Source organism: Euleptes europaea, chromosome 11 (assembly GCF_029931775.1).
Source record: "Euleptes europaea isolate rEulEur1 chromosome 11, rEulEur1.hap1, whole genome shotgun sequence".
Classification (NCBI taxonomy): Eukaryota; Metazoa; Chordata; class Lepidosauria; order Squamata; family Sphaerodactylidae; genus Euleptes; species Euleptes europaea.
Window position 1 is genome coordinate 43,181,511 of NC_079322.1, and position 12,295 is coordinate 43,193,805.

The 12,295-nt window shown below is 39.6% G+C and overlaps 1 protein-coding gene across 1 annotated transcript in view; it reads left to right on the top strand.

The window, feature by feature from the left end:
* The window catches only part of RAPGEF5 (Rap guanine nucleotide exchange factor 5), a 141,698-nt gene that overhangs the window by 63,745 nt on the left and 65,658 nt on the right, over window positions 1–12,295 (top strand). The window contains exon 10 of the mRNA XM_056857527.1: window positions 12,157–12,275. Within this exon, the coding sequence (XP_056713505.1) occupies window positions 12,157–12,275 (119 nt within the window). The remainder of the gene's footprint in view (window positions 1–12,156; window positions 12,276–12,295) is intronic.

The following is a 12,295-nucleotide window of genomic DNA, read 5'->3' on the forward strand; positions in this document are numbered from 1 at the left end:
AAAGGGGTTGGGTTTGAGCTGAGTACTGTCCTGCAAAAGTAATGTGCTAATCATTGTCCTGTAAGTATCAAGATAATGTGCTAATGAGGGTATGGTATGTTAATATGGAACCATTGTATCCTGAAGTGATCTGTTAATGTGTGTAATCCAAGGCTAATCTGCATGGCTATTGTTGACTGTTGCCTTTGTTAGTCTGGAGGTTTTCAGAACAGGAAGCCAAGCCTTATTCATTCTTAAACTCTCCTCTTTTCTGTTAAAGTTGTGCTGATGTTTATGAATTTCAATGGCTTCTCTGTGCAATCTGACAAAATAGTTGGTAGAATTGTCCAGTCTTTCAGTGTCTTGGAATAAGACCCTGTGTCCTGTTTGTGTCAGTCCATGTTCAGCCACTGCTGATTTCTCAGGTTGGCCAAGTCTGCAGTATCTTTCATGTTCTTTTATCCTTGTTTGTATGCTGCGTTTTGTGGTCCCGATGTAAACTTCTCCACAGCTGCAAGGTATACGATATACTCCTGCAGAGGTGAGGGGGTCTCTTTTGTCTTTTGCTGATCGTAGCATTTGTTGTATTTTCTTGGTGGGTTTAAACACTGTTTGTAGGTTATGTTTTTTCAAAAGTTTATCCATCCTATCAGTGACTCCTTTAATAAATGGCAGGAATACCTTTCCTATGGGAGACTGTTTTTCCTGAGTTTTCTGATTTTTGTTTGGTTTAATGGCCCTTCTGATTTCATTCTTGGAGTAGCCGTTTGCTAGCAGTGCGTGATTTAGATGATTAGTTTCTTCCTTGAGAAACTGTGGTTCACAGATCCGTCTTGCAAGGTCCATTAAAGTTTTGATTATTCCTCTTTTCTGTCGGGGGTGGTGGTTGGAGTTTTTGTGTAAGTAGCGATCTGTGTGAGTTGGTTTCCGGTAGACCTTGTGACCTAACTGAAAGTTTGTTTTACGGATGACAAGGGTATCAAGGAATGGGAGTTTACCCTCAATTTCCTTTTCCATGGTAAACTGAATGTTTGGATGGATATTATTAAGATGGTTTAGAAAGTCCATTAATTTTTCTTCACCATGGCTCCAAATAGTAAATGTATCATCTATGAACCTGAACCAGACTGTAGGTTTGTAAGGTGCTGATTCTAATGCTGTCTTTTCAAAATATTCCATGTAAAAGTTTGCTATTACTGGACTGAGTGGACTTCCCATAGCTACTCCATCAATCTGTTCATAAAATTCTTGATCCCATAGGAAATAACTTGTTGTCAAACAATGGTGAAATAAGGCTGTTATATCTTCTGGAAAAATCTGGTTAATCAATGAGATTGTGTCTTTTTCTGGAACCTTGGTAAAGAGGGATACAACATCAAAACTGATTAATATATCCTGTGGATTGAGTCTCAACGGACTGATTTTGTTGATGAAGTGAGTTGAATCTTTGATGTAAGAAGTGGTTTTTCCAATGTGGTCCTGTAGGAGGGTGGTCAAATATCTAGCTAATTCATATGTTGGGGAACCAATGGCACTCACGATGGGTCGGAGTGGAACAGACTATATATTACTTTTCCTACACTCTTGACACTGAGAGACACTGTCCTTCAGTGTTAATCCTCTGAAGATGCCTGCCACAGTTGCTGGTGAAACGTCAGGAAAGAAAATTCCAAGACCACGGTTACACAGCCCGGATAACCTACAAGAACCAGTAGTCTAAACTGTTAGTGTCCTTACACAACACCCACATATACAGTAAAAGCTTTGTTATCTGGTGTTTTGGGCCTTTTATGCAGGGACGTTTCCCCACAGTCACCCCGGCCAACTGCTTCGGGGCTTCCTTATGATTATGCATGCCTTTTCTGCCCATCAGAGGTCGCCTTGCTCTCCCCACGTGTTTTGCCCGCATTTTCAGATTCAAAGGCATGCATAATCAAAAGCAAGCCCCGAAGCAGTCGGTGGGGGTGACCATGGGGAAACGTCCCTGCATATAAGGACATTGATTATCCAGAATGCTTAGTTAACTGGCATCACCAGAAGGCAACCTCCTTCCCCTCAACGAGAAAAGCCCTGTATCTTTGAGTGTATGTCCTACTCCTGCCTCTCCAGCTGGCCAGCTTGACCCATCCAAACACTATGGGCTTCTGACAGTTGATGTCATCCTTGTGTGTGTCTCCTTTCCCCTCATACTGCCACAAGTTGTCAGCCTCCAGCTGTGCTGGAGGAATCCCATGCAGCTGATCTGCTTCTTTGCCTGTTGTGGAGGATGTCTCTGTGGTTCAGGGAAAGGGTCCGGCCAGGTATAGGGGTTGTTGCTACAACATTACCAATGAAGGTAGGACATGGTTACTGTGGATTCCTCTGGGTAGGAGATGGGACAGAACAATGACCTTGAGTTGAGTGTCTGACACATTTGATTAACCAGCAACCCCCATTTCCTATGGTGAACTGGATTTGTTTCCCCACTCCTCCACATGAAGCCAGCTGGGTGACCTTGGGCTAGTCACAGCTCTCTCAGTCCTGCCTACCTCACAGGGTGTCTGTTGTGGGGAGGGGAAGGGAAGATGATTGTAAGCAGGTTTGAGTCTTCCTTCCCCTCCGGTTGTAAGCTGGTTTGAGTGGTAGAGTAAGTCGGCATATAAAAACTAACTCCTCATCTTCCTTCTTCTGCTTCTTGTTCTTCTTCTGCTGCTTCTGCTGCTGAATAACAGAGCTTTTACTGTATTCCCTTTCAGGACTAATCTGTAGTTATTTACACCATATCTACACAGCAAGAACAAACTGTTTTCAGAGGAATAGCAGTGTTAGTCTGTGGGGGCAGGCTGCTTTAGGATGAAGGCTTTCTTCTGTGCTACTGTCCTATGTTGACTTATCAATAGTTTGTTCTGAGGAAACCTGGTGAACTTCATGGTTGAGCAGGGATTTGAATCCAAGGCTATACAACCAGTCTACCATACTAGTTCTTGTTCTCTGTCTCCAATTTAGATTGCACCCAGTTGAAATGTTCTTCCAACAATTTGCAGTCTTAATCAGCTTTGTGCTTCAGATGCATGGTTGTAAAGTTTTATTGCACCATGTGCAAGACTGTGAAAGAACTGGTCCTTAGGGATGTTAGCAGGGATTTTATACTGCCATTCAATATGGAAATCTCTCTTGTTTTTCATTACTACACCTATGCTCATTTACAGCCTTTTTGCATTAAAAATCCACATGACAAGACAAATCTTGGTTCAGAAGCATGGATGTTATTTTTAGTTCATTCTGGTTTATTATTAATTTTAAAACTTGCATCCTTGTGGCTACTATGGAATCTAAATATTCTGACACATGAGGCATTCCTTGATTTTCCCCTTTGGATTTTCTTTTTGTTTTGCACTGCAAAAAACTATTTAAAAATGTCAGAAGTGACCAGTTGTATCAGATACTCACTCCATCTAGCTCAGCATAATATTTCCAACAGTGGCCAGGCAGCTTGATACCAACCTGCTTTTGTATGATGTGCAGATTCCTTTTTAAATTGGGTGTCTTGTTTTTATTTTTGTAAATATTGCTTTAATAACTGTTCCAAAGAGACCGGTTCACTGCTATCCTGCTTGGATGTGCTGATTTTCTGTACTGACATTACATTGGTGTGTGCGTGTGTGTGCGCGCGTGCACAGAATAGTGATCATAAGTGGGGACCCCCAAGAAAATTGTAGGGAGGGTACCAAGGGGTGGTGGGCAGAGCAGTGATAGAGATGACCTGTTCTTTCTAGTAGTGTGCTGGTGTGAGCTTATATAGTCAGTTAACTATGGTTTTGCAGTTATGTCTAAACTGAGCTGTTGTGTTTAAAGACAGGGTATAAATACTGTATTTAGGTAAATATTTTTCAGTTCTGGTTAGTTACACTAATATTAAAGCATGGAACATTCAATTAAGATTTTGATAAGTTAATATCTAACCCAAATCCCTAATAATATGTGGAGGTGTTATACAAGAATGCTATTATAACATTATCCTTTTGTTCTACCTAGTATTCAGTGATGCAACTGATAATTTCTGGTGTAAATTCTTTATAGTTTACATAGTACATGTAATAAAAACAAATTAGTTTTGAATTCCGGATGGATACACATGTTCTGTTGACAGACTTTCACTTTTAATAAAGCACAAAATTACTGTAACTTTCAATTGCTTAAAAAAACAACTTTGTGCTTATGCTAAATGTAGGAGCCTCTTCCTGAATTTTTATATAGTGACATGTGGAACAGATTTATATAAACAGGTGGAATGTTTTTCACACCTGGGAATATTCCTTAATTAAGGAATAAACCTTAATTAAGATATAAAACATGGTTAGTTATGGAAATTTATCTCTTTGGCAGTTCGGCTTATTTACTGTATGTCCCAATATAGAACATGGGCCTTGGCAACTGCTCTGAAAACAAGAGACCTGTTGGGAGAAAAAATGGGGTTGATGCCAGTCTAGCAATCTGAGGATTGGATCCAGTCAAAGCCAGGAAAGTGCATGTGGTGTTCTGCTTTTATGGGAGTTAATGTTTCCAGTCCTTTTATAGCTATTTGCCCCCGGTTTACCATGTACATGTTAAGTGCTTTCCACTGTAAGCTCCAGTCTCTCTTCCATAGACAATATGCCTAATGTAGGCATATTGCATTACATTGTTGAGGACCATTGTTGGATGGAATAAAGTCAATAAAAGTTTCTCCTGTCAGTTGTGCTACCTAGAAAGGAAAGCTCTTAAAAACAAAACAAGATTTTCATGCTTAATATTGTCATGTTTAAAGCAAGGGAAGGAAAAGCACAAATAATGCACACTTTCCCTCACATAATAGTTCTAAACTAGCTCCAAGGATAGGGCTGTGCATGGGAGCACTTGGATTAATATTCAGATATTTGGGGTTGGAGGAGGCAGAAAGACAGTGTTGCAGCTCAGTGACCTTGTAACTGTTGTAGTCTCTGCTACTGTTCATTGGTACCACATTTGACATTTTAACAGACACGTGTAAAGATGCAAAAGTACACAAAAAATAAGCTAACTAGTCATTATAGTTCATGACCCATTATGATTGCCCATGGACTGTTCAACAAAGTTGAGCCAGCATGGTGTAGTGGTTAAAAGCAGTGGACTCTAATCTGGAGAATGGGGTTTGATTCCCCACTCCTCCACATGAGTGGCAGACTCTAATCTGGTGAACCACTCCTACACACGAAGCCAGCTGAGTGACCTTGTGCTAGTCACAGTTCTCTCTGAACTCTTTCAGCCTCACATACCTCCCAAGATGTCTGTTGTGGGGAGAGGAAGGGAAGGAGGTTGTAAGCTGGTTTAATTCTCCTTAAAAGGTAGAGGAAGTCAGCATATAAAAGCCAACTCTTCTTCTTTTAATGAAATGTTCAAAATAATTAGAAAACCACCCCTTTATAGCTTCATGTTAAAGAGTTGATTGAACCCTTGGAAAAGGCAAATTATATTTCAGAGCACTCTACATTATTCAACAAAAAAAATTCTTAGAGACTGCAGGACAAAACAAAATATGAGTGTTTACTTGAGATGATTTGCATTCCATTGTAGCTGTCATATGGCTTAGTAGTAGTTATAATGTCAGCTATGCATTTTTCATTCCATAACTTAATATCAGTGCTCAGCTCGTCCTTGTTGGGATACCTTATTCTATTTTTGATGTTTTTGAACCACTGTGTAATATAATTATAATGAAAATGATGCCTGGATAGGGTGGAAAAGGCTTGCTATATTTAAATTGGTCAATAATATATAAGATAAGGCAATTTCAATTATTGTGGGTGGCACAATCCCCCTTCCCATTTTTAGAATCTGAAGTCATGTAAAAAAGCAATTATGATCAAATTAAGCAGGATTAAGCCTAGATGGGACACTATGTGGAAATCATGTCTATGGCATTGGGAAGTCTGAGAAGAATGGAAAGATATATACTTTATTGGACACAGTACTAGAAGTACAGTGTTGTTGCAATGCGTAGTTTGTCAGAGTTGTGTCTATTGTCCACACAACAGAACAGCTGCACGGCAGACACAATGTGTGCAATTTCAAAACTGGACTGAATTGTAGATTATCACTGAGGTCACCAGGAATCTTGTACATAAACTACACTTTCTGACATTGATGGGATTGTTAACTCTCATTGATTTTTATGGGCACATGTGCAATACTTTGTGTTAGATGCAGATCACGGCAATTGAGTGCTAGGTTGCCCTGCCAATAGTTGTATCTCATTTACTACTTTTATGCTACCTCCAAATTTATAGAATAGTGGCAAAATATGCATATATGTTTTTAATGTCTCCCCTTCTTTCCTTCCTTTTTCTTTTGTTCATACTTTGTATCAAGTTTGATCTGATAGAAGCAAGGATAACAAAGCTGTTGAAATGGCAAGAACAGAAACAAGCAAGGCACATGTAGAATTTTTCCTTTTCTTGTATTGAAGTATTGATTCAAGCTTTAGCCCCTTTTTGATCCCAGAACATTCTAAACTCTCACCCTCAGATGATTCTTTGATAAAGATGTGGAATTATCATTAATAATAATAATAAACAATTTCTCCCTGAGGTAAATGGCAGGAATATCAGATAAATAATTAAAAAGTTAAGGGAGGGGATTCTGCAGAGTTCTGTTTAGCTATCATTGTGCTATAGTGTCCTGAGATAGGGACATCCATTGTATTCAATGAAGCTACTGTAATTTTCTAAAATAATGCTCTTCAAAATAAGTGACAGTAATATGTGATAGATCCCAGATTAAAAATGACTGTCGCCATGTATGAGTGCTTGTGGTATATTGTATATGGTATATTGTGTGTTACCAAGGAATGAAAACATTCTTAACCTCTAAAGGGGGGGGGGATACTCTTCAGTGCCTGAAAATTCAAAAGAGGTACAGAACTCATTACTAAATCAAATCACGTGGTGACATGAGTGAGCTTTTTTTTTTTACTGATTAAACAATGAAAGACCCAGGCCCAGTGATGAGGAGAGTGTTCCTCTCTGAACTCATCTATCACTTCCTAATCAGGATGTAGCATGGTGGGTTGAGAATGATTTGTAGTTTACATTGTTTTTGAATTACAGACAGCCCAAACCTGCCTCCTGCTATAGTGGTAGAAGCAGAGTTGATCTGCCATGTATGAGATGGGTGGGACAGAACTTGTCTGTCTTTGCTTCATTACCACTTTAACCCTTTCTTACTATACAACTAGACAGATTTGTGGCAGATCTGCACAGAGGTTAAGGAGAAGCTTTAAGGTTTGTGAGAATGGTCCCAATGCTGGGCTAGTTCTAGCTTTATTTTTGAAGGGGGGCATGTATATTAGGACAAAATGATGCCCCCACATATTATATATTTTTCTATAGATATATGTATATAATCAACATATATAATATACATATATAAACAACTCTTTTAAACAATAGAATAAATTGTGTTGACCTCTATGAATTGTTAATGAATAATTACACTTTTACATTATCTTATCTATGACTTTCTCCTAGAATTCCTTTTGTTGTTGGGAGTCAAGGTTCATAGACAGACATGTATATTAGATGTTAGGGATACAGACTTTAACTCAAGAGGCATGATGAGAGTCAGCTCTCAGCAGGCAAAGAGGAAGACCCAACATGAGATACATTGACTCCATCAAGGAAGCCATGGCCCTCAGTTTGCAACACCTGAGCAAGGCTTTTAACAACTGGATGTTTTGGAGGTCATTAACTCATAGGGTTGCCATACGTTGGAAGTGACTTGACAGCACATAATGCACACACAAAGATCAAATCAAGCCTGAATGCTCCCTAGAAGCTAAAATGACCAAGTTGAGGCTATTGTACTTTGGTCACATTATGAGAAGATAAGACTCACTGGAAATGACAATAATGCTAGGAAACGTGATGAATAGTTCATTGATGTAATTGCTCAAATTTAGCATGAAAGCAGAAGGTTCAGGTCATGGAAGAAAGTGTGTGGAACAGTAGCTGGAATGAAGGGCAGTGCACTCAGAACAGTCCAGTCATAGGAATATTTAACACAATACAAGATTTCATGTGACGTTTTGGAAGTGGGGCATTAAGGATGCTGAAGAGGGTCATGGAACATGCAGTGTACTCTGTGTCTTCAGCAGCCTCCAGTGGGAGTAGATTGAAAGTCCACCAGTCTGAATGCTGTTTTAGTAGAGTTTATTCTCTAGCAAACCTGTTATGCCTGATTGCACCTCTTTGCTTGTTTATATTAGTGTGTGAGATATGAAGGATTTCATATTGAGGGCTTCATACAGAGTATGTATCATTTGATGATTATTATCCAGTGGCTATCACAAACTGTTGAGTTGGCATTGAATTATATGAGCGTTCTGTCTGTCTTGGCTAATTTGGACATGCAAGTTGTCATTTGTTACTTGACCGAGTAGAGGATTTGCATGTGTGCCCTTGGTGGAAGAAGTTAGAAATGCCCTTGCAAACACAACCATTTCTCGATTCTGCAGGTGAATCTATTAGGAACATTTATATAAGGAATGCACACAAAGCTGGATTAAATGTCTTTCATGCTTTATCCAACCTTCAATTTATGCTTAAGGCACCTGGGTTCTTTCCTGAATATGCTCTTTTTAGATAGGGGCTGTCCATCACGGAATGCCTGTTGGCACCTTCAAAACCCGTCAGCATTCTTCTTTGAATGTACCCTACCTTATCACTCAAGGTTATGCCCTGGTACCAGCATCAGATTGTGGGAAGATAGAAGAACAGATCAACAACTAGATGCATCAGCAATATCTAGCTGTGCTGTGTCAGTTTTAGCAAATGCAGCTGTGAAAACAAAAGTTTCCTTTTCTGCGTGGCCTTTTTCTTTTGTTAATGAACGTGACTAACAGTCCATACATTTCTGAACATTTTCCCATACTAACTTTTGTTAGAAAGAGCGGCTCCCTTTTGTGTTTGAGATCTCTGTTCATGATCCAGAAAAAGAATTGTGGGCTTGTGTAGCTCCAGTGCCTTGTTTAGTTAGTATTGTTGCTCGAATTAGGCTTTTATCTATCCTTTTTTCTTGTTACTTAAATTGGTAGGCTCAGGTTCTGTCTGAAACTGACATTTTGGATCTTGGGTCTTTCCCTTTAAGTTGACAGGAAAGGAAAATAATATAACTGACAAAATAATGCGATAATCTGGATGGATAGTCTGTAAATGCTGTTTTCAGATCAACTGCAACATAAATAGAAGTCATTTCAAATTTGCTGTTTTAGTAACTCTTTTTTCTTTTTTGTGGTTATTTCCTGAATAGGTGAAATGTCATTTGGATAATGGGCATGCCTATGTACAAGTTAAGACACAGTCTAAAAAGAATTCAAGTTCAGTTCAAGTTGGATTCCAGTGAAAAGATCTGTACATGCAGGGGGAATTTCCCCCTCCTGTGGCAGCCCTTCACCGCTCACGTTGCTCCTGGGGGGTCTCCCATCCCCCGCAGCATTTCAGAGGCATTTTGGGCTACTCTGGAAGGGGTGGGGAAATTACACTTCTGTATAAAGAATGTAGATGGGATCAAACCCACCAACATGATCCTTCCAAAGTTCAGTGCCATTAAGAACTATTATTGCAACATTGAAAATCTAACCATGTATATAACTCTTCCATTGAAATGAATCTGATTTCAAGTGCTTAACTTTGGTTGGACTGTACTTATTGGGCTTTAGTTATATCAATGCAGAAAATTAACTATGGGCAGAATTTAGAGAGGCCCATATGTGGAAGTGGTTTGCATATATACATGGGGAGGGATAATTTTTCATTTTTGTGTTTATCCCATCATGCCTTGAGTGGTGGTTCGCACACAACATGCTGCATTTTTAGGTTTGCCAGGTCCCTCTTTGCCACTGGCGGGAGGTTTTTGGGGCGGAGCCTGAGGAGGGCGGGGTTTGGGGAGGGGAGGGACTTCAAAGCCACAGAGTCCAATAGCCTAAGCGGCCATTTTCTCCAGGGGCAATGATCTCTATCGACTGGAGATCCGTTGTAGTAGCAGGAGATCGCCACCTAGTACCTGCAGGTTGGCAACCTTATGCGTCTTACTATTTTACATAACTTTCATAGGGTAAAGATGTTATTTCCGTAGTACAGAAATAAATTCCAGGAATGAAAAAAAGTCTTAATGAAGAACCACCAGGTTAAGCAATTTTAATCTATTTACACTCCCCCCCCCCCAGATTGGAAATTCAGTAGCGTGCATCTGGGGAAATAATATCAAAATAATGACATGTCCCTATAGATTTAATTCAATGTCTGTGAATGAGGTGGTGGGGGAGGGATATGTGAGCTAATCGGTATACTGACAAAATTAAATGAGAAAACTGCATTAAATTACTTTTAACTGAATAATTTTAAATTGTAGCCTGTTCTTATCTCGTTATTTTATGCCACTGCTGTAAATGTATAGGCTACAAAAGCATATACCATGAAATCGAAGATTACAATTATGCATCAGTATTCCTGCAACATGATGTCTTGCTAATGTCCTCGGGGAATTTTCAGCAAATATCCTTTGTTAATTGGCTCGGTACCTGCATGTTGGACATTGCAAAAATTTAATAATTATACACATGGCCCCCACAATTCTCTCTCTCTCTCTCTCTCTCTCTCTCTCTCTCTCTCTCTCTCTCTCTCTCTCTCTCTCTCTCTCTCTCAGCAATATGTATATGAACATAATAAATGAATAGAGATTTTCATAGGATAAAAGCTCTTTGGGGCAAGACCTCATCTATATACAAGTTCCTCTGGTATCTAACAGAGCATGGCCCTGCTGCTGTGATTAGCTAGAGAATTCCTTCATGCCATTAAGATTATAATGGAGAAGAAAAAGGTTAACCATAAAATGACATTGCTCTGCTCTGCAATATTGCTGTTTTCATCAAACATAAATTTTCTGTTGCAGTATAATTGTATAACAATTTGATGCTACTTAATGGTTTTATTGTTTCAGGGTACAGAAAGAAGCATCATGCATATTAAACAATAGAAGTTTGAGAAACACTACTGTTAAGCATTTAACTTAATTAAATGTCACCTGACCTGTATTTTGCTACCTTGGGATTTTGTTAGGAGGTTGAACTAATGGGGATTCCTTTATCAGTATGTATCACTGCAGACTGTTCACTCAATAGCATACGGACAACCTGCTATTGAGTGAACAGTCTGCAGTATACTGTAGTCACATGTTTTCATGCCTTAGGGATGGTCGATAAAAGTTATGGGTTGGATCCATCAAGCTTTGTTACTCAATCTCATGTAATCCCCCTCCTTACTTTGGCCCCCATTCCACATGGGTTTTGTCCATGCAGGTCTCATGATCCCCAGCATAGTCTTTTTGGTGGTCAAAGGGGACCCCTCCTCCCTTTCTCATCAGTAGAAAAGCTGAGTGGATCCAGCCCTGTGTGTGCAGAAATAGCTGCGTTCAATATTTCTCCAGTTTAGAGGTGTAAGCCTGCTAAGCATGAAGCCCAAATGTCAGCTTTGTAAGGTATACCTTTTCTGTATGTTGTCCCAAACCTTTAATAGGTTTTTCATTTCAAAAATTTAATTACGAAGGTTAATTAAGAAATTCTTAATCAAGAAATTCTTTTCCCCTCTCTGTTTCCATTGCCTTATCCCCAAGAATGAATCGCTTAACAGCACAAACACTGTGTTGTTAAAATGCTGTAAACTACTCTATGGCTGACTGTATGCCTCAAGAGTTCTGTTTGATCTGTTTACTCACTAAGTAATTCAAAGGATCAGCAATAGTGAAACGTACTGTGCACTAAACAGAACGTGTGATCAATAGCTGTTACTAACAAACCCATGCAATGTGGTGGACTAGCAACAAAAACAGAAATTCCACTTTCTATTATTATCCCCTCTCCCCATTTTAAAACATCTTTTGAATATCATCCTTCATAGCTGCAGCTCTCACTGTCTCTAGGAAAGGAAAATCTGCTCAAATTCTGGTGCATTGTGAATCTTCAGCATGCAAATCAAGGGCAGTGGCTGCTGTGTACGGCAGCGCGTTGGTAGGAGGGGAGAACACAGCTCTAATCGAGGCTTCCCCCACCCCTCCCTTTCCCCCACTCTCTGGAGATTTTACTCATTTTTCTTTTCTGTATTGTTTGTCCCTCTCTCCAAATTAAAGCTGGATGATGAAGTGACTACTGTTCACGTGAAGGAACTGGACCAAGATGTGCTGGTGCTTAGGAGAGTGTCGTCACTTAGCCCAGCCCCCACATCAGGGAGTGCCGAGAGTGATTGGAGGTAAGAGTTTTTTCCTTGGG